At 44.5% G+C, this 26208-nt stretch overlaps 1 protein-coding gene across 1 annotated transcript; it reads left to right on the top strand.

The window, feature by feature from the left end:
- Positions 1-240: 240 nt before the first annotated feature.
- On the top strand, positions 241-25956 carry LARS1 (leucyl-tRNA synthetase 1). Its single transcript, XM_066329453.1, has 32 exons — positions 241-387; positions 1132-1250; positions 2739-2826; positions 3409-3489; positions 3909-4049; positions 5067-5228; positions 5881-5993; positions 6389-6452; positions 6995-7062; positions 7403-7628; positions 8697-8784; positions 8876-8952; positions 9616-9669; positions 10337-10477; positions 11185-11262; positions 12126-12211; positions 12309-12374; positions 12468-12550; positions 13197-13335; positions 15343-15555; positions 16407-16464; positions 17217-17280; positions 17827-18010; positions 18229-18319; positions 19151-19291; positions 19799-19939; positions 20020-20130; positions 20963-21073; positions 23103-23207; positions 24306-24401; positions 24783-24915; positions 25593-25956. The coding sequence occupies exons 1-32, from the start codon at positions 382-384 to the stop codon at positions 25796-25798; spliced, it is 3534 nt and encodes a 1177-aa protein (XP_066185550.1). The 5' UTR covers positions 241-381; the 3' UTR covers positions 25799-25956.
- Positions 25957-26208: the final 252 nt, after the last annotated feature.

Genomic DNA, 26208 nt, shown 5'->3' with positions numbered 1-26208 from the left:
CACCAATCATACCGTGCCGCTCCGCGCCGCCAACCAATGGCAGCCGCCCAGAGCCCGAGCCCAGGGTCAGGGAGAACCAGCAAGTTCGGTAGAGCGAGCACATGAACCCGCGGCGACATCTTGGGGGGGTGCTGTTAAAGGGACAGCGTGCCGGAGAGCGCGCACCTCGGCCGGGCACACCGGGCTCATTTCCCCCTCGCCAGCCGGGACAAGGGGCCGCAGCGATCGCTCCGTTCCTTCTCCCTCCTGCCCTCCTTCTCTCCCCTCTCTTCACGCTAAAAAGGGCCCGGTGTCCCCCCGCGCTCTGCCTTGGTACGGCCGGGCTCCCCCGGCCGCTGCCGCCGTTGGCACGGCCCGTGCGGCCCCGGCAGGCGCGGCAATATGGCGGTGAGTTCAGGGCGAAGGCCGGCGGCTCCGGCTTTGGGGCTCTCCGGGGGCTCGTGGCGTTCTCTGGGCTCCTCACCGTCTCCTCAGGGTCACTCTCCGGGAAGAGGGTTACACAGCGGCGTGCGTGGGGCCTTTGCCGGCGGCTAGGGCCCCTTGGCGTAAAGGTCTTAGGAGTATCTTGGTTTTGATGGGAAAAAGCTACATTCTCGACCTTTATGAGGGAAGAATGCGTGTGTCTGTAATGCGTGTGTCGTTTAACAATTCCTGTGTGTTATATGCTGGAAGAATAAGATCCTTTAATACTTGCCGTATGATACATGATAAAAGAATGAGGGGAAGGGCTGCTGAGCACTGATTTAATTAAAATCGCTTGGAATGCTTTACCTGACGAACTCGGTGAACTACAGTTAGAGGTGTTACCAGGCCCTCACCTGGCATAGGGACTGCTGCTGCCACTTAATGTACATCAGGAGGAGGATGCATTGCCTGGGTTTATGGAGAGTCTGGAATAAAACCAGAATTGGATGGGTGTTTTCACTTATGATTGCTATCCTCTATTACCTCCCCAGTTCAGACCTCTCTGAGTTTGTTCTTTATTGGCAGGATGGCCAGTGCGTGTGTGTGTCTTGGCTGCTGCAGAGTCCTTTGCCGAGGCACAGGGTTGTTAACACTTTCCGTACAGATCTGGGACCGGTTTCAGAGGGGTGGATCCCAGAACACAGGCTTCCTTTCTCTGTTCAACAGGAGCGTAAAGGAACAGCGAAAGTGGATTTCCTGAAGAAGATTGAAAGAGAGGTCCAGCAGAAGTGGGAGCATGATCGAGTGTTTGAGGTCAATGCTGCAGACAGGAAGGACCAGAGGAGGTATTGCTGTACTTGTTTTTTTACTGCTTGAAATGTCTTTTCATTCAAAGTCTGGTGGGGGGAAAAGCGGCCCCTCTGTAATGAGCAGTGTTCATGGCTCAGCTGCAGGGATTTGCTCACACGTTGTTGACGTTTCTGTAGCTGATGACATAAAGGGCTGTCATCAAAGTACATGTGTGGCTGAGTTCCAGTGGGATGAGAGAAGCTTTTTCATTTGCTGGCAGTGTCATTCCCTCTGTGGTCTTGAAACCAGGTTCTGTTGGGTGACTTGTACTCTTTGACGTGGAGGAGGTTCCTGAGTGTGAGCCCTCACCACTCGGGAGAGTTCACACTGGGGGAAGGTGTGTCCTGCTCTGCCTCACAGAGAGCAAGAGCATTGCCCAAAATCCTGCGTCCTGCTCTAGAGCAGCCTCTTGTGCTTTTGTGGGGATGGAGGAAGCCCAGGTCCTGGCTGTGGGGACAGTGGCTGGGCCCTTGGTCACCAGTACCTTGGTCACCAGTAGCTGCAGCCCTAGAGGGGATGGGGCAGAGCTGTGGGGAGGAAGAGCCTTTCACAGGGGCAGAGAGTGCTCTGCACTGTTGGGGAAGACCATAGGACTCTTGCTTTTATTTCTGCCCCGGAGTAAACCCTGAGAAACTTTTTTATTCTCTGGGAATGCACAGCATGCTTGGAAGCACAGTTCCTTTGGAATTGGTGGGATCTAAGCTCTTCACAGGTGTGGAGAGGCTGCCTGGGGGAACAGCATTAATCCTGTGGGAATCTCTGACTGGAAAAACATGACCTTGGCAGCATGAGATTGATATTTGGTGTGTGGGAAAGTCAGACTAAACCAAGATAATAACTGAAGTGGTGTAACAGGTGGCAGGTTCTTAAATTGTACATTTTGCAAGCAAACAAATGACTTGGCTTTTATTCCTGGATGTTAATGGATTGAGGGAGTGTGTGAAGGGAAGAGACAAGGTGTGAAGTAGAGTGCAAAGGTAAAGCTAGAAATTCAGCGTCCTAAATGTAAATATTTTCTTAGCTGCTTTGAGAGCTCAGGTTCCAACAACATAATACCTCTTTGAAACACCCTGCAACAATATATCCCTGTGAAAGGAGGGAGGGATTGCTTGCAGTGTGCCCTTAAAATCTGAACTCACACAGTGAGAATTAAATAAATGACTCTAAGCCCTTGCTGTAATTAATTTACAGAAGCAGGATTAGAGTTTGTTACCTTTGGGAACATGTTATAGCTATTTCAGTGTTTCTGTGTGATGTCAGTCCTCTGCGGTTTTTTCTTTTGTTTTTTCTTTTTAAGATGATAAAGCCTGTTACTGTATCAGCTCTTTAAAATCAAAGACTCATGTTACTGGTAGGGAAAATATTTAAATGTCACTGTGGGCTGATAATAGCTGAACATACCAGTTACCTGTTTTGCTCGTGTATTGTCTGATGGTCATTTACAAAGCTAATTATGTGTTTAAATTCTTTGACTTTCTTCTCAGCAAAGGGAAGTACTTTGTTACCTTTCCTTACCCCTACATGAATGGCCGCCTGCACCTGGGACACACATTTTCCTTATCTAAATGTGAGGTAAAAATTCTCCTTTGCTGATACCTTTAAATACTACTCTAGAACAAATGCTGATTTTGTAGCTCAGTTTTGAGCTAGCAGGATGCCATGTCAATTCCTTTGTAGCTTTGGCAATGACTTGTTAAACTTCCCTTTTTCCCCACATTTTCAGTAGAAATATCGCTAGCTGAAGGGAAATTCCATTAATGTAATTTTTAATTTGCTGAGATGGAGCTGCAGGTGTTTCCCTTATTTGTTCTTTGAAACGAGATTTTTAGGAGAGGCTGCTAAATGGCTCAAACTTCACAAGAGATCTGTCCCTTTTGTTTGTGCTTGCTGTGCTCCCTGTGTGGGGGCAGGATTTGGGTGCTGGTGGGTAGGATTCCACAGAGCCCTGCTCTGGGGAGGCAGCCTGGAAACCTGGCAGCCACGGGGCAGGCCTGGGAACAAGCTCTGGTTTCACCTTGCTGCCAGAGTTCCTTCCCAGCTCTGTCACCCCTCGGGGGCTGTTTGTTCCAGGTGTCACTGCTGTGTTTGAGCAGGGGCTGGCTCAGCCTGGGCTGTTCTTGCTCCAGCTGTTCCTTTTCCCTCTTTTCCCTGTAGTTTGCAGTCGGGTACCAGAGGCTGAAGGGGAGGAGCTGCCTGTTTCCCTTTGGGCTGCACTGCACAGGGATGCCCATCAAGGTGAGAGTTTTGCAGTTGCTGGGGGTTCTTTCTGATGGGGTTTTTATGCCTAAGGCTGCTTGGAGCCTTACTTGCTGTCCATCCCCAACATCACCTTAGTTTATTTAAAAACTCACCAAGACAGTGTGATTTGGAACCTGAATTTGTAATAGTCATGTGTTGTGCTTGAGCTATAACGTTACTTTAGAAGATAAAGTGTTGGAAAACCAAATTTTACCTGTTGCATGTTTTCCTTTGCAAGAAAATTGTTACAGTAAACCTGTTCTGGAAGGTGTTCTGGAAGTGGCAGGACGCATCTCCTAGATGTTAATGCAAGGTCCAGAAAAAGTTTATGGCATGGAATACAGAATGTTATCAGTAAAACCCACTCCTTGGCTGTGATTGCAGCTGGCTCACACACTCCCAATAACTCTGTTCAGGCTTGTGCAGATAAGCTGAAAAGGGAAATGGAATTGTATGGTTGCCCACCGGAATTTCCTGATGAGGAGGAGGAAGAGGAAGAAAATTCTGGTAAAAAAGAGGAAGAAATTATCATCAAAGACAAAGCAAAAGGCAAAAAGGTAAGGTTTAAACCCAACCTTCCTGGACTGAGAGCTGTGCTTTCAAAACTTCAGTGTGTACCTTGTAGACTTTTCCTCCTTTGTGCTCACAGAAACCTCAGCACAGGGATTTTTATTTTTTCCAAGGTAGCTGAGTTACCTTTAAGGCAGACTTGAAAAAATGTATTAACTGCGTGGTTCCAGAGATACCATGTTAATGGATGAATCCTTATTGGTAAGCTGATGCACTGCCTGATGGTTTTCTGAGAAAAAACAGATCAGATCCTCAGTAATACTCTAATTTTTTCTCCTTTTTTTTAAAATCATTCATAAGCAGGTTATAGGAAATAGTCCTGCTTTCTCAGAGGTAGAGAATGTGTACTCCTGCTGTTCTGGTTATTGTTTTTTAAGTTGATGTTTAGCCAGTTCTGTCTAGATAGACTCAGTAAAATTATCCAACTATTTTCACTTACCAGGTATTTAAATGAGATTTAGGGAGTATCTCCAGTCTAGGAGAAGTTTAGAGGTGCTCTGTATGTTGTTTATATATGCTCAAGAGATTGTCCCCACCAGAACTGCTGGGTTTGGGGTTCTGGCTGTTCTACAGGACAGAAGGTGTGGCCTTGCCTGGTCCCTGCTGGAGAGAGACAGGAGATTCTCAAGGGACAAGAGCTGGGAAAAGTGACAGGGGTACAGGGGTGCAGGACTATCCACCTTTCCATCAAAAATCCCATGGGTTTGAGCAGGGCCTCAACAACAGGCAGTTCTGTGCCAGGTTGTTGTGGACATTGGCATGGAACAGTTGGGAAGAGGAGGATTGGGGAATGAACAGTGGATACAAGGTTTGGTAGAATGGAAGCTTGGGAATGCAGGGTGTAGAATGGGAACTCTATAGTCAGTTACCCTCACTGTTAGAGGGAGAGTGTGAGAATATTTGTATTAACTTGTGTATCTGGAATCAGAACCCATAACATTAACAGAGGCAGATGCTCTTGTGACAAGACTCTGGCTTCTTCCTAATCCCAACTGTTCTTCCAGAGCAAGGCTGCTGCCAAGACTGGTGCTTCCAAATACCAGTGGGGGATCATGAAGTCTTTGGGCCTGTCTGATGAAGAAGTGGTCAGTTTTTCTGAAGCTGAGCACTGGCTGGATTACTTCCCTCCCCTTGCTGTCCAGGATCTGAAGAGCATGGGATTGAAGGTGACTCTGGGTGATCCTAACCTCAGTTGTACATGCATCCATACCTGGATTGTTATTGTGTTGGTGAATGTGCTGCTTCTCCCTGAGATTCACTGTGTGGTACCACCAGAATTCCAGGAATGTTTCTGATATTTGTGGAATTAGTCATTTAACTTTTTAATGCTTTCTGATACAGGGCTTTTACCCTGTACAGTGGTCACAGCTGGAAATGAGTCCAATAAAGACATTATGACCTGTGGTTCCCATGTGAGATAACTTGTCTGTAGTCAGTATTGACAGCAGTTCTATTTAACATCGCATCATTCTTCTTCCTAAAAGTACTTGTCCTGCTGACAACAGACCTTTGAAAATGAAGAGAAATAAAGATGATGAAACAAGGCAGTGCTGAAATTCAGCTTGAGTGATTGGTTAAAACTACTACAAAACCCCTAAATTTCTCAGTCAGTGGAGGGACCTCGAGTCTTTGACATCTCTGCTCTGAGAGATCAGGCACAGATGTGTGTTTTAGCTTACACCCTTTGTGGGAGATGTACCTGCATTGTCTTATTGGAGAGAAAACTCATTTTATTTTTAAAATAATAGTTATAGTATTATGAGATTCCTCTGATTCCTTGATTGTGCTTACTCACTGGAGTCTCTTGCCCCTTTCCAGGTGGACTGGAGGCGTTCCTTCATTACCACAGATGTCAATCCCTATTATGATTCCTTTGTGCGATGGCAATTCCTTACACTGAAAGAAAGAAATAAGATTAAGTTTGGCAAACGGTAGGCTGCCACTCAGCTCTGAGGTTTTGGGAATCTTTTGGTACAGCTGTACCAAAGACAGAGCCCTTTCACACCCTGTCTAGAGTGTGCTTTTAACTCACAGGAAAGCAGAATCTTTGATTGCTGGTGCTCTGCCTGATGCAGTGACGTGTAGTTGTTGTGCCAACAAAGCATGAGAGATTTGTCTTCTGGCTTTAGTTTTCCCATGGGTACCAACTCCAAGCAAAAAAGGGTCACTTCAGTGAAAAGTGAACATTGTCACTAATGGAAACAGATCCACACAAAATTTGAAAATATCATTAAGGGGTCTTTTTTTCTCATAGAGCTATGGTTTTTTTCTTCTTGTTCTATACACTATTTTACTCACTGCTAAATGAAAATACTCCTTTTTCTAGATACACTATTTATTCTCCTAAAGATGGACAGCCTTGCATGGATCATGACAGGCAAACAGGAGAGGTAATATTTTTACTTGACACTTTCATGCATTGCTTATGATCTTAAATACTGAATGAAAAGTAAAATTTATCTTGGAGCAAATCACAGTTTGGATGTGCAGAGTCACCAGCTCTCAGCTGTCAGTTCATGAAAATTGAATTAAATCCTTTCTTGAGGACTCAACTGGGGATTTGTCTGGAACTATGGATAGTATTTTGCATTGTAGCTGGTTTCTGTGAACCTTTGGCAATCTGTGCCAGCAGCATCACTTAATTTTGTTGTTATCTGTTGAAAAGAAATAAACAAGCTGTTGCTAACTTAGATGTTGCTGAGACAGTGTCTGTGACAAGTAAGTTTTTGACTGTAGTAATACAGTATAACCTCTCTGCAGTCTACATTTTAATGAACAGCCTTTCATATGAATGGAAATAGGATTTACTCTGAGGAAACCATCAGTACCTTAAATAGTGTTTGGATTAGGTTCCTACAGAATAGGATTTATTTTCTTTCCTGCTCAAGTGAGTTTCATTTATTAATTGTTGCATTGTTTGTGGGAATTGTAGGGTGTTGGGCCTCAAGAATACACGCTGATAAAAATGAAGGTGTTGGATCCTTACCCTGCAAAATTGAGGTAGGTCTTGACTTTTTAGTGTCAGGTCAGTTCTGTCTCCAGGCCAGAACTGACCATTGAATTAAACAGTCTGTTTTGCCTAATGCAGAATTTCTCCTGGTTTTTTCTCCATAATTTCGAAGTCCTAGTTAGAGTTTTGAGCTGCTCTGTTAAAAAAAAAAAAAAGGAAAAAAAAAAAAAAAGAATTAGAAAACCCACAATGAATTAATGACCCACCTTTGTCTCTTGGGACAAAGTTGATGAAAAGTTGCTTGGAAGTTGATGTTTGTTTAAAGGCCCGTTCCTCATTACCTGGAATGATTTCATTTTGGTAACTGACCCAATACCTTTTCCCCTGCAGCGGCTTGAGAGGAAAGAACATCTTCCTGGTGGCAGCCACGCTGAGGCCAGAGACCATGTTTGGGCAGACCAACTGCTGGCTGCGCCCGGACATGAAATACATCGGCTTCGAGACGGGCGGCGGCGACATCTTCATCTGCACACAGCGCGCCGCCCGCAACATGTCCTTCCAGGGCTTCACCAGGGACTGCGGCGTGCTGCCCGTGGTCAAGGAGCTCATGGGGGAGGTCAGAGCCTCAGCCTGCTGCCCGGGCTCTCCTGCTCCTCGGGGCAGTGCTTAGGGAGGTGGTGGTGCAACTCTGACTGGGAAGAAAGTGCAGGAGGTATCACGGGAGTTTTGGAGCGACTGAAATCTCTAGTGACAAACAGCACGAGCAGCAGGCAGTTCCTTGGCAGCCAAGCCACAGCTGCTGCTGGGACAACAGCCTGGTGCACTTAGCTGGGGACAGATGCATTCCTGTTCCCTCAGCATGGTGTGGTGAAAGGATAGTGTTAAGTAATGCTTTTCTGTGTGCTGGGAAGGGAAGGGAGGGGAAAAAGTAATGTCTTGAAAGAGTTATTTGGAAAAGGCTTTTGTTGGTACAGACATTCCCAGTGTGTGAATGAAGCTTTCTTAGCTGAGTAGTGAATGTCAGTGGTTTTGGGGTTTGCTGTCCTTAACTTGTGTGCTTTGTGCAAGTGTCCTCAGTGGTTTTTACTCATTCTGATACAAAGCACTTTCAGCTGTTTGCATCCCTTAATCTCCATTCACTACAACTTGTCACCATCTTTCTTGATCTTGCCTTGAAGAATGAAGTATAAAATACAGGTTTTTTCCTTTGTTAGTAGACAAGATGTGAATTCAAGCAAATTAGTGAGGTAGAGGACAGCTGCCACATCTTGACTGTCTCCTGTCAGTGTGTGAATATCTTGATAATATGCTTTCCTTTCTTTGTTTAATGTCACTTTTGACACTAGCTTCCTAAGCCATTTCTGCCTTGATGCTGTTGTCCTTCAGATACTTGGAAGCAAACTGTCCTTCTGCTTCCTGTGCTTTCCAAATTCTACATAGTAATAGTTTAAGTTTCTTGATATTTGACTCTTCTACCAATTCATAACCTATATCCTGTTTCAAATAGTACCACACGTTTTCATATGTACTTTTTCCTTGTCCATCTGTATATAAAATGAATTTAATTTGTTTGTAATGTGTCAGGAAAATTTACAGAAAATTCGAAAACATCAGCCAGGAGAGGTTACTGTACCAGGCTGAAAGCACCTGATTTACTGTAATGCTGTTCCTTTGTCCTGCTCAGGAGATCCTTGGTGCTGCGCTTTCGGCACCCCTCACCACCTACAAGGTCATTTATGCCCTGCCCATGCTCACCATCAAGGAGGATAAAGGTAATTCTGCAGCACAGCCAGTGGGATGGGCACTGGCATTCAGTGTGTGGGGACTAATCCTTTCATCTGTTTCATCTTTTCCTTTGCCAAGGAACTGGAGTGGTGACAAGTGTTCCCTCTGACTCTCCAGATGACTTTGCAGCCCTGAGAGACTTGAAAAAGAAGCAGGTCAGTCTGTTAAGAATAGTTTCTGTTTTCTTTCTCTAGTGAAGAGGGTCAAAAGTGAATATCCAGTGGGTAAAATTAAACTGGCTTTAATTGGCATTTTGCCATCTCTAGCTTGAAATCAAAGCAATTAAAAATAAATGAAGTTTAAACCAGCTGGGCTAGGACAGATGGGGTTTTTTCAGACTTCAGGTCTGAGTTTTGGAGCAGAGTCACATAACTTGTGCTGCATGTTAGGGTAGATAAGAGTACCAGTGAAACAGAAATGAATTCCTGTTGTGGAAATGACTTCCAAAAATGAGATTGAGATTCTCTATGAATTTCAAATGAGACTGAAAGTGATGGTTACTAACTGCAGGAGTATGTCAGCATCTGAACAGCTGTGCCTGGGTACTGAATTTTTGTCCATTTATTTCAAAGTAGAGCAAAATCAGTTTTTCTCCTTTTAGAAATGTAGACAATTATGGCAAAGAATCACCTGGAAATGAAATGGGGGTTGAGCTTGAGTGTCAGAAATAGTGAGACGGCAGGGAAGTGGCTTTGTCTGATTTGTAATAAAACATTATGTACAAAAAAGACACTATGAATGGATAAACCCCTTTAAATCTAGAAGACTTCTATCTATTGCTTTTTTTTTTTTTTTTTTTTTTTCTTCTGCCTTTCAAGGCTTTGAGGGTGAAGTATGGCATCAGAGATGAGATGGTCCTGCCATTTGAGCCGGTGAGTGCACCCAGATGTGTCCATCTACAGCACACAGGATGTTCTGCTCACTGGTTAGAAACAAACAGCAGCTGTGCTACCTCTTCCAGAGTTTCTGTTTAAAGTCCTTCTCAGCTGAAAGAGCTGAAAAACTTAAAGTTTTCATATTTTCCTGTAGTTACAACATTTGGTATGTTAAGAGTTGCAACCAAGATTTGTTATTCTATGCTATACTTCAGAAAGAAAGGAAAGTATCAATTTTTATGGGAATTATTGTTTTGGGAAATGGCATGCATCATTATACTGATCCCTGTTGGTTGATAAAAACTTAGTGCCCTCATGGGCAGATCAGGAGGGTCTCTGTTCAGTGCAGAAAGCTGGAGTCCCTCAGTGGCAGTGCAGCCTCAGGGCTGAGGCAGTTTTCATTAAAAGTGCAGCTAAAGCCATCCCAGTGTTCTGCAGTACCCTTGGTTCCACACAGCAGCTGCAGGCCTGGGGCAGCTCGGGGTGGTGTCATGTCACAGCTGCCCCTGGGCAGCTCCACCCTGGGGCTGCCACAACTTCTGGGCCATGAGTGCAATTGCAGCAGTCTGTTGTAAGCCCTGTGTAACTTGTGTTGGATGCTGTGAATGTACAGAGTGAGCAGTGGGGTGCAGGAGGGGTTTGACAGCCCTTTCTTAATTCTCAGGTGCCTGTCATTGACATCCCAGGCTATGGCAGCCTTTGTGCTCCATTCATCTGTGATGAGCTCAAAATCCAGAGCCAGAATGACAGAGAGAAGCTTGCAGAGGCCAAGGAGAAAGTGTACCTGAAAGGATTCTATGAGGGAGTAAGTAATACAAGATTTTGGTAAGTGCTTTCTTGGTGAGTTCAGCTTGGAGGAAAAAAAGGCAGGTAAAGAATTAAAAAAAAAAATCTTGAGAAAGGGTGACAGTGTCCTTTTTTCCCAAAAAGGTCCTGGAGGACTTCTCATTTAAACTCTTCCTGCAGTGAGGTGCTGCAGTTGGAGGAATGCTGTAGAATTGGAGAAAGTTTCCACTCCTACCTTCCTGTATTCTCTGAGAATTAGAACCTGGTTTCTGAATGAGTGATCGCATTCTGGGGAGCTGATCCATTTTGTTGCAAGTATAGATAGGGAAACTGATACTAAATGAGCAAGGTGTTACTGTTTGCAGTTTTTGTTTTGGTTTTTTAAAATTATTTTTTGGTGTTTCTTTTTTTTTTTTGGTTTTTTTTTGCTCCTGTCTTCACCTCAGTAGCTCACTATGTGTATTTCTCAGCTGCTCTTTTGTAAGCAAGCAATAGTTTTTATTTCTGACTCTTTACAATCTGTCATCTGTGTGGATGCTGACATGTGTACAGACTGTTCTTGGGTAAAGATGATTACATGTAATGAAAAAACCCAACACCTGTACTCTTACTTTTTGCATGTCAAATTTGCAGCACCTGCTACTTCCTTATATTGATTTGAACTATGGCACCTATTTCCTAAAATTGCTAAATTTTGAAAAAAATTCTGTGACCCATCTTTTACAGGTGATGTTGGTGGATGAATTCAAAGGACAAAAAGTTCAAGATGTCAAGAAACGCATTCAGAAGCTGATGTTGGATAAGGTATGTGACAGTGTTCACATAGCTGCTTCTGAACTGTCCATTTTGTCTTTTTCAGAGGGCTGAGTGGCCAGAGAAACCCCTGGTGTGGTTCTGCAGCCCTCTGGGTGCTTTGGGTCACTGCAGAGAGAGGGACATAGTGTTCTTGCTGCTTCATTAGAGTTCTCTCATTCCCTGCCTTATTCTGTCACCTTCCCTAGGACATGTTCTGGTGGTCCAGTTTATTCTCTAATATAGCTGGGAAGATACTGGAAGTGTAGGACTGAACTGTCAAGTCTCTTTCAAGCCAGTGAAGAGGATATGTGATGTGCAAATGCCCCATTGCTGGGCTCCTCTTTCAGAAGGCTGAGAGCAGTAAACAAACAGTGATTGTGGCATCCCTCTAATGAGACTCCCTGATGAGGATTTGGACTGGGAGAGGCTTCAGGCATTTAGTTATTATTCCCTAGTTGTGGCATTTTTATGTCCACATTATTATGCATCAGCACTAATGGTGTGTGCAAGCAAGTAGATTTGAAGCTCAGCATCCCATTTTCCTTTGCTTTGCCCCCTTCTTCTGTCCCCTAGAGTTTCCTAGGAGCTTTCAGTCAGGGGGCATAGTCAGTGGGGAATATTTTGTGCTTATGTCCTTTTCCTCATGCATTCTGTGAGCTGTACCTTTGAGAAGTACTGAGTCAAGCCTTGCCATTTTACCTGAGGGAATACTAAGGCAGAGTATTCCTTGCCTGGGCAGTGGTGAGAGCTATGCAGGAAATGCTGTAAAACCAAATTAGAATGGAGGGGATGCTTTTTAGTAAGCTGTAAGGATTTTCAATGCCTTGTGAAGTACTTAAACCTCAGCTTTCATTTGCCATTTCAACTCTTAGGGTGAAGCCATGATTTATATGGAACCCGAGAAGCAAGTTATATCGAGATCTGCTGATGAGTGTGTGGTGGCCCTTTGTGACCAGTGGTAAGTGAAACAAAGCTGTAGTTATAAAGTTGCTCCAGCTGTACAATTGCACACTACTTCTGGATTGCTTTGTTACAATAAACCTCTCCTGCTGCAGGTATTTAGATTATGGGGAAGTGAGCTGGAAGAAACAGGCGTCAGAGTGCTTGCAACATCTGGAGACGTGAGTTACGAATGTGGCTGTAAAGGAGAGTGACTTGGCTGCTGTTGGTGGGGTCTGAGGGGGTTGAAGGCAGTAAAAACTGCTTTCTTACAGGTTCTGTGAAGAGACCAGGAGAAATTTCGAAGCCACCTTAGGTTGGCTACAAGAGCATGCGTGCTCCAGGACGTATGGCTTAGGTAGGCCAAACATTGCTTTCTCAGTTGGTGCTTCCTAAGGGTGGTACTCCTTGTTTCATTTGGAAGGGTTAAGTGCTGTATAACATCCCCAGTGGTGTAGGGAAGTGTGGGAGCAACATTGTCCCAACTTGTGCCTTGGCCCAGCATCCCAGAGAAGTTGTGCTTTGTTGGAAGTGCCTGGGCCTGCTAATATTTGCACTACTACAGGTAGTCTGTGCAGCATCTGGGTAGCTTTTTGCCTGGGCCATTGATTTGGAAGGGACCTCAGAAGAGGGAACTTATACCATTTCTTGGGTTTTCTCCTCCAATCCTGATTAGCCTTCATCTTGTGTGGCCTGACATGGGACAGCTGCTAGAAGTGCACTATAACCCACAGCAGATATTCTTGAGCTGAGCTGTGTCAGGAAACAGCTTGAAAATCAGCAGCTGTTTGCTCTTGAGTACAATTTTCGAATGCATAATTTAATTTTTAAGCCAAATATTTTTAAAAGCACAAGCATGAGTACTAATGTGTGTGTGTATGTTTATGTGTTCCACTGAAACTGGTGTGCTGCTGATGTGTGCCCGTGGGTCGTGCCCGTGGGTCGGGGTGATGCTGCTGCTGCTGCCTGACACAGTTTCCCTGTTTTCCTGTTTCCCTGTCCAGGGACCCGCTTGCCTTGGGATGAGCAGTGGCTGATTGAGTCTCTCTCTGACTCCACCATCTACATGGCCTATTACACCGTGGCTCACCTGCTGCAGGGAGGGAACCTGAGGGGCCAAGGAGAATCTCCTCTGGGCATCAGGTGAGGAGAGTGAACCATTAAGGTCTCTTGTTTAATTGTGTTTGCTTATCTCCTGAATTGCTCTGCAGAAAGCCTTGCCAAGGAGGCCCAGTCTTTGCTTTTGTGTGTAAAAAGCATCTTTATTAAACTTAACCTACCATGACCTGAGTTAGAACAGGTCTGCAGAGGGGCAATAAGTGAAGAGAGGAGTGTGATAGGCAGTGACAGAGAGAGTGGAAAAATGCTTCTGAAAGAACTGTGTGGACAGTAAATCACCTTTTTCAATACTTGTTAGACTTGCCTTGAAATGGGCCTTGGCGGGTTGTTGGGTAATTGGTTTCAGTGGCTGCTTAGGTGTCTGCTTGCTGAGACTGCTGTGCAGCACAATAAATTGTAGGCTCCAGTGTACGGAGGGAGCAGGATTTAGCTTTTGGTTTTTGTCACTGTCGTTCTCCTGGAAGCTCAGAACCATCTTTTATTTACAGCTTGTCTGTGGAAGTCTTCAGAGCAAGGGGGAGGAGATGTGACCTCTTGGTTGGAGTGGATTTTGAAGTGTGGTGAAAGGGATCAGAGAGATGAGATAGTACAGCTCAGTCTGGAGTTCATAAAACACTTCACATTGTGCCTTGAATCATCTGCTCTGAGTCTGAATGGTTTATGGAGTAATTTACATATTGGAATGGAAACTTTTCTTACTTGAGGCTGTAACTAACCTGAAAACCATTTCCAAAGTAAAGATTTTGATTCTTACACCCAGAAATACCTCTGAGACTGGACAAGGCTGTCATTTGGGCTCAAACCTCTCTAATTACAGAGAAACTATCCACGAGCTTGTCATGTCTAGAAACAAGCTTTGAAGTGAGCATCCTGGGCCCTGAATTACAGATTTGATGTAATTAAGCATGTACAATTAGAGTGCTGTCCTATGCAAGTAGATAACATCTAGCAGCCTTGGAAAGTGCTTTTTACTGATATTTGCTCTGTGGTGTGGAGGAAAAGGGGGCTTATGGCCCATCCTTTCAGTCATCTTCAGTTACAGTGAATTTGGCACCAAACATAAGCCCAGTCACAGCACAGGAATTTGAAACATAGAACAAGAACTGCCAGAACCAAACCAGCAAACCTGTGCCTGTAGGATTTATTCTGGACTGGTAGCACAGACCATCATCTGAGGTGTTGTTTTAATGTGTGCTGGAAGTATTTGGGGTCCAGAATGCTTTTCCTCTCTGCATAGCACAGGTCAAAGCCCTTTAGCATGTGCTAGCACATAGCAAACTTTGGATTGAAAATACTTAATTGGAGAGCATGCAGTATCTGGTGCACTCTGCTGAAGTTCTGAGAGCCAGGAATAAAAATCTCTGTAGAAACAAGAAGGATATGTGTTAGTGCAGCCCAGTGGCCACAGAGCTGGGGTATCAGTTGCATCTCATCAGTATTTTCCTTCAAAATTGGGAATCCTACCTCTGGTAATTGGTAAGATGTGTCTTGCAGTAAATGTTAATTTTAAATGTTCATTCCATTCAAAGTGGGAAAAGACCACAAATATTTTCCCTTTAGGAGGCAGCCTTGAACTGTGCAGCAGTTGTCTCCTGCTCTTTGGCTTGTGGGAAGCCAGAAGGGCTGGCTCCATGAGACATTCCAGTGAGGGGCTCAGTGTTCACTTCAGGTCACAGGTGGGGCTGAGGCTTGGGTGGTGACATTTGGAAAAGATATTATCAGGTTTCCAGGATATTCAAGATTATGCTTTAATTATTAATCACTTTTTCTTTATGGGAGTCTTTATGTTTTATTGGAAAATCTCAAAGGGTAGTTTAAGTAGGGGATGGCTTGAGCAGTTGTGAATTTGTTTCTGACATTGGATTCAGGCAGCTGAACTCAGGCAAAGGCCCTGGGCACTCTGTCCATGTTTGCTGGTCACATGGACTGTGCTGTGAGGAAGGAGGAACAGGTTTAAGCTGCCTTGTAGAAAGTGCTGTGGGGTGTGAGGAGCTTTTACTGACTTTGCAATGTGGGCCTGATTCTGTGCAGGGCACATCAAATGAGCAAAGAGGTTTGGGATTACATCTTCTTCAAGACAGCTCCATTCCCCAAAACTGAGATTCCAAAAGAAAAGTTGGATAAGCTGAAGGAGGAGTTTGAATTTTGGTATCCTGTGGATCTCAGAGTTTCTGGCAAAGATCTGGTTCCAAATCACCTGTCCTACTACCTCTACAATCATGTGGCCATGTGGTCAGAACAAAGGTAAGTTGGGATGTGATGCAGGTAAATCTGGAGAGTTTGCAGTTCTGTTGTATTTGCTAATGGCCTTTGGACTGTACAACAGATAGAATTGTGTGGAAAATGTATTCTTTTATATTGCAGTTTTGATACAGTTGTCTATAATAGAAGTTACTGAAATGGAAGGGGTTTTTACCATTATTTCCCCTGCTTTTTCTGCAGTATCTCCTCCTATGGATTTCCCAGTGTTGTGTTGTATTCCTACAGTGGAATTTGTGTGACTTTATTATCAAGTCACCTTAATTCCTTCTCAGGATGGTTAAAGGAGCCACATATATTCTCAAGGGCAGTGCAGGACTGGTTGACAATCTTTGGCCATTGTGTGATGCTTTTATGGTGAAGATACCATTTGCATTTCCTTGAACTTTGGTTTAGGGGTTGTATGAAACTATATAGAAAAAGTGGTTTTCTGATGTATAGTAAAAGTGATTGTGAGTAATTTAATATCTCCTTCCTTCAGGGGTAGAGAAGTGGACCCAGCACTATTGTGTGCTCTTGGGCAGTGCCAATCACTGGCTTTTAAATTAAAAATATCCAAACAGAGGAAGGTGACATAAATAAACTGTAACTGCAGGTGCACTGCTCCCTACCTTGCATTTCAGCAGTGATAATCCTTAGCCTTTGTACAGTAGCTCTTTTCATCTTCAGAGAACTCCTTAATATATTTAAGACAACCCTTAGGTGTTTTTTTTTTTTTTTTGAAGATTCCACTTAAGGTGTTCGTCTCAAACTGGAACATGAAATGTTTTTTGCTTTTTTTAAAAAGAGAAAATGTATTTACTTGGCCAAAAGATTTGTATGTTGCTTTCAAACAGAGAGAAGTGGCCAGTAGCTGTGAGAGCCAATGGACATCTGCTCCTCAATTCCGAAAAGGTACGGTGAGGTTTTGTGTGATGTGGCTTTTGTGTTGTCATTTGCTGGCCAGACTGGAAACTTCTTCTTGGGATGTAAGCAGGGGAAATAGGGACATTTCTTCATTAGTGCCCTCCAGTTTTTCATTCATTCCGGGTAAAAACCTGCCTTGCCTGTGATTCTGTGTAGCACTTTCTCTTAAGTCAGCTCTTGTGTAGTCTCACCAATTTAGTGAAGAAGTCAGTGCATTTCTTTTAAGTTTTAGGGTAATATAGAATCTTCATTTATTTAACTAAAGTTTAGCTTTTTAGACCATTGGGTAGGTGCAGTGAGAGGAAAAGGTTTGTGCCAATATGATAATATGTGCAAGCTCTGACACTGAGTTTAACTAAAGTGCCTGAACCCAGGAATTAGGCCTTGGAGACTGATATAAATCAAACAAACCCAGACCAAACCCTAGTGGAGTCCTTCTTGAAAAATCAATGCAGGTTTTTTATAAACAATTTTTTTAAAAAACTACATGGTTGTTAATTTTTAAACTGCCAGTTTAAAAGTAGTATTTCAGTTTAATTTAGGGAATTTCTGGGATTATATTTTGTTACTGAGTGCATGCAGAGTTGAGTCTGCTTTTGAGACCTCATTCAGATGTGCCAAAGTGCTTTTTGCTGTGATTCATGAGAAAATTGTTTGCCCAAACCCTTGCTGAGTTTGTATTGCTTATCCACCAACACAGGGGATGTGTGAGAAAACAAACACTCTTATCTTTCTTTCAGATGTCTAAATCAACAGGCAACTTCCTCACCCTCACTCAAGCTGTTGACAAGTTTTCTGCAGATGGTGAGTGCATTCTGACCTGCAACTGATTGTCAATTATGCCAAAACGACTAAAATGAGTGTTTTGCTCTCAGAGGAGTTTATTGGAGTATTGAATGGCAATAAATCTGCCACTTACCACCTGTTCTTGTTGAAAAGCTGAACTCCCCTTGGAAGTCTGGGACGTGTGTTGGCACACCTGGTTCAGCCAGGAGCTGCTCCTGGGGCTGAGCCCTCCGGGGAGCAGCCTGCTTGATCTTTCTGCATTCCCTGCAGAGATCAGAGCACAGGGCACACTGCTGGTGTGTATGGGGTGTGTGCAGACGTGTGCCCTGTGCATCCATGTGTGCCACGCTCCTTCCATGCTCCCGTGTTTGGGGCAGTGACTGTGCTGGTCTGTCTGGGCCCTTCCCAAGGAGGGCAGTGCTCCTCTCCCAGGGGAAGGGCCTCCCTTGGGACACCTCTGGCAGTCTGGGCCTGGCTTTGCATTTGTTAACTCAGCTGGGGTGAGCTGTAGTGGGGGCAGGAGGCAGCCAGCCTCCTTTCCTGTCCTGATCCCCTTTCCTCCAGGCATGCGTCTGGCCTTGGCTGATGCTGGAGACACTGTGGAAGATGCCAACTTTGTGGAAGCCATGGCAGATGCTGGTATTCTTCGTCTCTACACGTGGGTGGAGTGGGTGAAGGAGATGATTGCAAACAGAGACAGCCTGAGGAGTGGCCCAGCCAGCACCTTCAATGACAGAGTCTTTGCCAGGTATGGTATGAAGGTTAATAATAGAGCTTTGGCCAGATTTTTCCATGCATGGAGGAATCCTGTAGTTATTTTTTTCTAGAAATTAATGAACTCCATAAAACAGAGCTCATTCCAAAATAGGTTATGGGGTTTTGCTGCACTGGTGACAGTTTTACAGTGTTCCATTACATGGGGCAGACTTTGTGGTATTGATGCTGTCACTTCCCTTCCCTCCCCAGTGAGATGAATGCAGGCATAATGAAGACAGAACAAAATTATGAGAAGATGATGTTTAAGGAAGCTCTGAAAACCGGCTTCTTTGAGTTTCAGGTAGGAGGTGTAAGAAAGTGACACCCAATATTTGTTACTTTGTGGATTTCTTTTGATCCTTCTGTCTCTGATCCTTAATTATACAGCTGAATTGGAATCAGAATTGTGTCAAGAAATAAGAGTACTTCAAAGGAATAAAAGTGGAATCATAGAGGTCTGATTGTGTCAATTTACAGAGGTCCAGAGGAAAGCAAATGCAATTCTGCAAATAGTCCTGATAGCTAATATGAGCAAGAAGCTGCTTTAAAAAAGACATTAAAAAGAGTATTGCCTTTCTTTATATCTTCTGTTATAAAGGACTCTTCATAAGAAATCCAGATAATTCATCAACAAAATAGTTTGGAAGTGCAGTGCTTCTTGATATCCTCCATAAACCATGTCTCCAGAGTGTCTGCAGAGCCATGCTGCTCTGTTTAATGAATTACACATGCTCCTTCATGTGGCTGCTTTGAGATTCTCAGGACTGGGGTTAAATAGGCTGAATTATGTGTAATGATAGATCATATTCATTGCCTTTTTCTTAGTCCTTATTAGTATCTGTATGTAAGTTATTTGGGATGACAGCACCTGATACACAGCTGTGAATGTTACTGTCTTTTATGTCTGTGCCAATAAACAGTTTTTTAAAGTACCACATAAATACAAAAATCCAGTGGCCAACTGGCAGATTCACACATGGGTATTTCAGGAAAATAGAGTTCTTAGAAGTCAATAATGAACGATGACAAGCTGCTCACGTTCTGGAGGCGTGTCAGAGCCCAGAGGTGTGTGTGTGTGGCTCTGGGTGTTGCTCCCTGGCAGCAGAGGGCTGATGGTGTGTTGTTGTTGCAGGCAGCAAAAGACAAGTACCGGGAGCTGGCCATCGAGGGCATGCACAGGGAGCTGGTGTTCCAGTTCATCGAGGTGCAGACCCTGCTGCTGGCCCCCATCTGCCCCCACCTGTGTGAGCACATCTGGGCCCTGCTGGGGAAGGTACTGACATTTCAGTTCTGTCACTGATTCACAGCTGAGCTTTGGTTTTCAGTGACGCCCATGTCAGGCTTACAGATACTATTCATGTACAAGTAGAAAAAAACGTGTCTGAATCCAAGGAGTCATACTGGCTTATTGTGACTGCAGGAGCTGGCCTCTTGCTGTGATGGTATGTGCAACATTACTACCAGTCACTGTCATTGCTTACAAAGAGGTGATCTGAAATTAAGTGAAACAATGCAATAGTCTTGCACTTCTGCATAAAGCTTAGTTTTGATGTTTTTATGCCCTCTGCTTGTAGATGGCCTTCTGTAGCCATATCATAGTTGTGATTGTATATATAGCAAAGAAGTGCTTGTTGGCTGTGTGGCCACTCCTTTAGGGCATCGTGGGTGGGTGCTCACTGAGGTCCACACTGGCTGAACTCTTCTGCAAGCTGTAATGGTTGGAAGCCTACCAGCCAACGTGTGCTCAGCTCCGTGCATTGCTGTCTTGCTGTGCCCCAAGGCCGAGTCCATCATGAGGGCCTCGTGGCCAGCAGCAGGGCCCGTGGATGAGGTGTTGATCCGCTCCTCCCAGTACCTGATGGAGGCAGCTCACGACCTCCGCCTGCGCCTCAAAAGCTACATGGCTCCTGCCAAGGGAAAGGTGAGCTCCTCTCCTTGTGTGCCTGTGTGGTAATTCTGTATTGCCTGCAGACTCCCTCCTGACTGCTTTTGTTTCCTCAGAAAAGTACCAAGGAGCCCTCCCAGAAGCCCTCTCACTGTACCATCTACGTGGCCAAGAACTACCCGCCCTGGCAGCACACCACGCTGTCCGTCCTGCGCAGGCACTTCCAGGTGCTCGGCCCCTCCTCTGCCCTGCAGCTGCTTGCCTGCTCTTTGGGGGCTCATTTTCCATCTGTAGGGAGTTTATAAGCTCTACCTTGTTACCAAATTACTTCAATAGGTTTTCTTTTTGCTTTTACAACTGTCCAGTGGGTTTTGATGTTTAATGAAAATGTCCCGAGGACTGCCACTGATCTGACAGTTGCATTTCATTGGTTTTCACAATCTGAGTAAAAACATGCCTGTGCTCTGTTGTTTCTTCCATTTGTAAGTGGTAAGCTTTTAAATATTCTTCTTTACAAATGTATTTTTGAGGAAACATGATTGACTGACAGACTACTGCTGCCTTACTCTGCAGGTGGGCTTAGAAGCTTTGTTCTAGTCCTTGAAGAAGTGTATACCACTCAGTAGTGTCACAAATAGCTTGAAATAGAATGTCAGTCACAAAAAGAAATATATTAAAAAAGCAGAAGGATCTATTCTTCTGACATGGGGAAACTGCTAAGAGTGGCTTTTGGGATCCTGGTGAACCATCCTCAGCTTGAACACACCAGGGCTGTAGCTGATACATTTGGGAGTCCTGACTATTCTTGTGGCAGTGAGATAAACCAATATTCCTCATGTGGAATTTGTTCTAGGGGTATTCACCTTTGGGCATTGTATAAGCTTTTTTTTTCTGTGTTAGTGTTAAATGCTGTTTGGGTTTCAAAAGGGTGAGCAAACTGTCTGTGGAATCAGTGATGCTGACAAACCTTTCATGGGAAAGCAGGAAAGGTATGTGATATCAAAGGACAAGTTTTTTCATGTTAGCTGTTCTCTTTAATGCTTGTTCATCCCTCTTTAGGTCAATGGAGGTCAGCTGCCAGATAACAAAGTCATTGCCAGTGAGCTGAACACCTTGCCAGAGCTGAAGAAGTATATGAAGAAGGTGATGCCCTTTGTTGCCATGGTTAAGGTGAGTGGCAGAGGGACAGTTCTGGTCCAGGAAAGGCTTTTGTGAGTGCAGTGTCTCCCCCTTGCTCTTTGTTTATTTGGCATTTTCATGGGTTTGTTTATAAGCATCCTTTACATCTATAGAACTACATAATAAAAATGTCTCTGTGTGAATTAGCCCAGGTGAGCTCTGGATCTGGTTGAGGCTTGGTGCTTTCTGTGTTTTAGGGGTGAGATAATCTGTACTTCAAACATACCTGGATCTCCCTGTATTTGACATGTATCCTATTTCACTTCTCCAGTTTTTCATGCTGAAGTGGGTCAAGTGTTGCTTTGGAGAGACAAAAACTGGAAGCTAAGAATAAGACCAGAGTTGATTAATTGCAGTATGTTTAAGGGAGGAAACAACAGACTGTTCTGAGCCTTGAATGGAATTACAAATTTTGTGTGTAATTCTAATGTTTATCACTTAATATTCTGATAGCCCATTATTTTCCCCGAGTCATGTGAGCCTATGAAAATCTTAGTTTCCATTTATTTACAGAAACTTTCTTGTGCTTGCTGTTGCAGATGAAAATTCAATAGAGTAATTAGGGAGAGCCAAGAAGCAAAGAATTAACAAATTAAAAAAAAAATGGTGGGGGGTTTGCAGTGTATGATTTAGAACCTTTTTGATGACTTTTCGTGATCTGTAGAAGTTGAGAGGGATTAGTGATGGAAAAAACCTTAATGAGTGTTAAAAAACCCTACTTTTTTTTCTTAAAAGAAGATTAGTTTTTCTCCTTTAGCCTGATTTTTGAAATGCACGTAATAATGTCTTATATTTTGTAAGCTTTGTCATGTTTTCTAAGTGAAGCTGTTCTTTGCTGTGTCTATGGGGTTGTTCTGATTGTTCCTTTCCATGGGAGATTGGAAGCCTTCAGAGGAGCAGAGGGCACAGAGCAGTTCTGGAGCTCCCTGTCTAAGTTTGTAAGAACAGTAGGGATGTGTTAGATCCACTGATCCAGCTGGGAAAGGTCAGACAAGCTCTCAGTCCTAAGAGTTAGGGCTGAAACATGAAAATGTCTTTAGTCTGGCAGCAGTGAGTGATCCTGGGGCACGGGGGGAAGGAGCTGAGGCTTACCTCAAACCCATCTTTTTGCTTCCAAAGAGCAGCAACCCGTTTCCCACAGAGACATAGAAACATCTGAGCTCGGACTCCCCTGAGCAGTGGCTTTCTCTGAAACCAATTATTCATCAATTCCAGGGTACAAGGAGCATTTCTGCTTGTGCTTCCTACTCATCAGAGGAGGGCTGAAATGTAGGAGCACCTCTGTGATTTACAAAGGGAAGCAGTTCCATGTTAAAAGGGAATCTTTCACATTAAACTGATGAGGAAACCAGGAAACCACAACCATGCTGAGGCTGACAAAGCAGAGCTTCAAAGGAGGCAGCTGGCTCAGCATGTGAGAGCCAGGCAGGGGCAGATTAAACGCCAAAGAGGAAGTTCTGTTTTAGTTAAAAAAAAAAAAAAAAAAATCGTGTGGTTTTTATACTGCCTTTAATACTGTGTCTCTTGTGACTGTTGCTGCTGGCTTTCTGGACTAATTAAGTTACTTTTATGTTAACGTACAAAGTGGTTGTTATTTCCCTGCAGAGAACTCGCTGTGAGCACATCCAGGTGTTGTGGGCTTGTCCTTTATTTCAAACTGGGTCATAAGCCTGAGTTTCCTGCTGTGAAATACCACTGAAATGCTGACTGATTTTGTGAATTCTCAACCTGCACATTAAGTAGGGATTTAAATAACTGTGAATGTCAAACACCTTTTCAATTCTATATTAAAAACGTGTTCTAATTGCTCTTACTCCTCCCATCAGTGTCACCAGCTCCCCGTAGAAGAAGTCCTGTTACAAGAAAATTATTGCTCCAGTGTTAATGTTGTGCCAGCAGAGAGCTCTCAGATTTACAAGCCTGTTGTTTTCATTACTAATGTGGATAGTGTGCCATTTTGAAGCATCATTTTACTTGCAGCCTTTCGAGGATTTTAATACTTTTTCCAACCCCTTCACAGGAAAACTTGGAGAAAAATGGTTCTCGTGTTCTTGATCTTGAACTGGAGTTTGATGAGCGTGCAGTGCTCATGGAGAACATTGTCTATTTGACAAATTCCCTGGAGGTTAGTACAGACTTGGCACCTACTACTTGGTATTTATTGGGATAGCAGCAGCCTTCCCTAAGGCTCTAAGCCTCTTTACATTAACTTCTGGGTGTGCATTGCTCAAGTAACAGTTTCTAATCAACTTTCCATTTGTCTAATATATGCACATTTATCTGTTCAGTGTTGGCATGAGGTACAGGGGTAGGTGTGTGCGACAAACATGGTCCCAGAAAACAGGGCTGGTTTTCACCTCAGTACTGCATGTAGCTGTGGCAGTGATGCCCACTGGCACTTTTGAGGAGACTTTTTTCTCTGAGCTGGTCTGTATCTCACATTTCCAGCTGAAGAAACGAGGAAGAGCTGCTTCAAGGCATTGGCAAGAGCAGTCAGTGCTTGGGCACTTCCCCTGGCACGTTGACTGCAGCAGGCTCTCTGCCCTCTGCAGGGAGCAGCTCTGGGCAGGGCTCCTCACACTGTGCTGTGTGAGAGGCATCCAGCCTGGTGGCAGCTGTGCTGCTTCATATGATGAGCAGATTTTAGTTTAATAGGCAACATGGTAATGAGGGGGCAGCTCAGGTGTGTGGTGTTAAAAAACCCAGAACAAACAGAACCAAACAACCCCAACACCAAAAGTCAAAATCGAACCAATTGTATTTTAAGAATTAGAAACTATATATATTGCAGAGCTGGATGTAACCTGGAAAACAAGTCTGACTTCACTGGGCTTGTCCCATGTCAGAGCAGAGCTGAGAGTGAGCAGCAGTTTTTACTGTAAACTCTCTGTGAGTCTTCAAAGCTCCTTGACATGGGGGAGGGAGCAGAACAGGGACACACTGCTGGGAACAGCCAGAGGGGCTGGGGGGTCTCTGGGGTCCCTGTCCTCTGGGACTGACACTGGGGTCTTGGGCACCTCTCACAGGGATTAGGTGACCCTCAGAGGTCTCTTCCAAACAAGATTTTGTGAGTTCAGGTGTGCTTTTGTTGCTTTATGTCAGTGTCAGCTTTGCTCTCCCCTGTCCTATATGAACAGCTATTTCATAGGGCTGTCACCTCTGCTATTCCCTCTAAAGCCATTAAACTCCTTGTTCCCTCCCTCCCCCATTTTTTCTTTTACAGCTGGATCACATTGAGGTGAAGTTTGCTTCTGAAGCAGAAGATAAAATCAAAGAAGACTGCTGTCCTGGAAAACCATTTTCTACATTCAGAACTGAGGTAAAATCAGAAATTCAGATACTAGAAGTCTGAAAACTTCATTTAAAAACTTAACTTGAAACTTTACTTTTGTCTGTTTTTTAAAATATGCCATTAAAAACTTTAGCCAGACATGAATGTTTATCATGTATGAATATTTCTAGCTCTAAAAGTAAAAAGATCATTGATTTCCCTAAATGTGTCTTAAACCCTTGTTACACTTTGAGCTGCATTTTAGAGTTGGGGCAGTGCTGGTATCCAGCGTGGCCAGGCAGGTTCTAAAGGGAATTTGTCCCTCTGGAAGATTTATTAATAGCAGATGTTTATTTGGTTCAGTTCCATGTTTCTCCTGGGGGATCACATGCACAGGTTCTCCTTTAAGGTCTGTATTGTTCCTCACAGCCTGGGGTGTCCGTGTTCCTGGTGAACCCTCAGCCCTCCAATGGCCACTTCTCCATGAAAATGGACATCAGGCAGGGGGACAACAGGGAGACCATCATCAGGCGCCTGATGAAGATGGACAGAGGCATCAAAGGTAGCCACCAGTGCAGGTGTTCAGCTGTGCCACCTGCTGAGGGGGGCACACGGGGTGTGACAGACGTGGGCCATCCCTGTGCGTGCAGGGGTGTGAGCTGCTGCCAGCTCCTGGTGGTGGAGGTCTGGGAATGGCTGGAAACAGTGAGGCCAAACAGAGCCTCCCTCCCCGTCTTCCCAGAAGGTGTCAGTGTGCTGTTGGGCACAGGGCTGGCAGGCTGCACTTGCAGGGAGGCTTAGCTGAAGGGTCCCAGGCTTCTTATTCTGCTCAGCAGTCTTATTACTCTGCCTTTTGATAGGAAATTGTATTGAAAACGACTCTCACCTTCCTCTTCCTCCCAGTCTCTGCAGTTCATTCCACAGAAAATGAGGAATGACTGTTCAGTTACTCAGACCAGTCCTGAGCCAGATAAAGCAAACTCAGTGCTTGGAATGTAGTGTTAAGGAGCTGGTGTTCCTGTGTGGTTTATCCCCATTTCTGTTGGTAACTCCCTGTGTAACCACTGAAGGACCTCGTTGTGTTGGTGTAAACCTGAACACAACAGTTATTCCTGTGAGAATCTGTCTCCTTGGAGCAGGTGTGGAGGTTCCAAGGGTTCAGCAGTGCTGTGGTGACTCTGTTGGTGCTGTGGGCTGTGTGCAGCTGCAGTGGCCTGACCAGCTGCTCTCTCTGTGCAGATCTCTCTAAGGTGAAGCTGATGAGGTTTGATGATCCCGTGCTTGGGCCCCGCCGTGTTCCAGTCCTTGGCAAAGAGGAGGCAGGGAAAACTCCCATCCTGGAACAGGCCATCTTCCACATTGACCTGGCCCAGAGGCACGTCTGTGTCACTGAGAATGGCCTGACAAGGGACATTGGGGACACGATTGTTTACCTGGTTCATTGAACTGGCTCTGAGGAGGTTCATGTTTTGAAGCATCTTTATTAAACAAAGGGGAGAATTTGTTCTGTAAAAAAAAAGCCCACCCAAACCAACCCGAGTTCACATGTGAGTTGCCCCTGCTCTTTTACACAGGGATTTAATAAAATTATTTTCCTCTGGTATTTTGGCTTCTCTTGAAAAGAAACAGTTACCCTGGAGCTCCTTCCTTTCCAGCTGTGGGCAGGGTCTTCAGAATCAAATTTGAATGCCACACTTAGAATTCCACTCCTTCCTCCAGGGAACTGTGCTGCATCTCAGCTGCATTCAGCTCCCTCCAAACCTGATTCAGCCCAAGGCTTTAACTGAGGAGCCTGGGGCTGCCTGGGGGACACAGGGGTGGCCCTGGCAGCTGGGAACGGGTGTGACACAAGGCA

The sequence above is a fragment of the Sylvia atricapilla genome, chromosome 14, assembly GCF_009819655.1.
Source record: "Sylvia atricapilla isolate bSylAtr1 chromosome 14, bSylAtr1.pri, whole genome shotgun sequence".
Lineage (NCBI taxonomy): Eukaryota > Metazoa > Chordata > Aves > Passeriformes > Sylviidae > Sylvia > Sylvia atricapilla.
Note: the sequence above shows the minus strand (reverse complement) of the source record. Positions and strands in the feature narration are given on the sequence as shown.

What these genes read in the sequence shown, in the direction of transcription:
- LARS1 (XM_066329453.1), top strand. An exon ending in GCACAGGGATGCCCATCAAG is followed by an intron (nt 3,490 to 3,908) that starts GTGAGAGTTTTG and finishes AACTCTGTTCAG; the next exon opens with GCTTGTGCAGATAAGCTGAA. An exon ending in TGCTCCTCAATTCCGAAAAG is followed by an intron (nt 16,465 to 17,216) that starts GTACGGTGAGGT and finishes TCTTTCTTTCAG; the next exon opens with ATGTCTAAATCAACAGGCAA.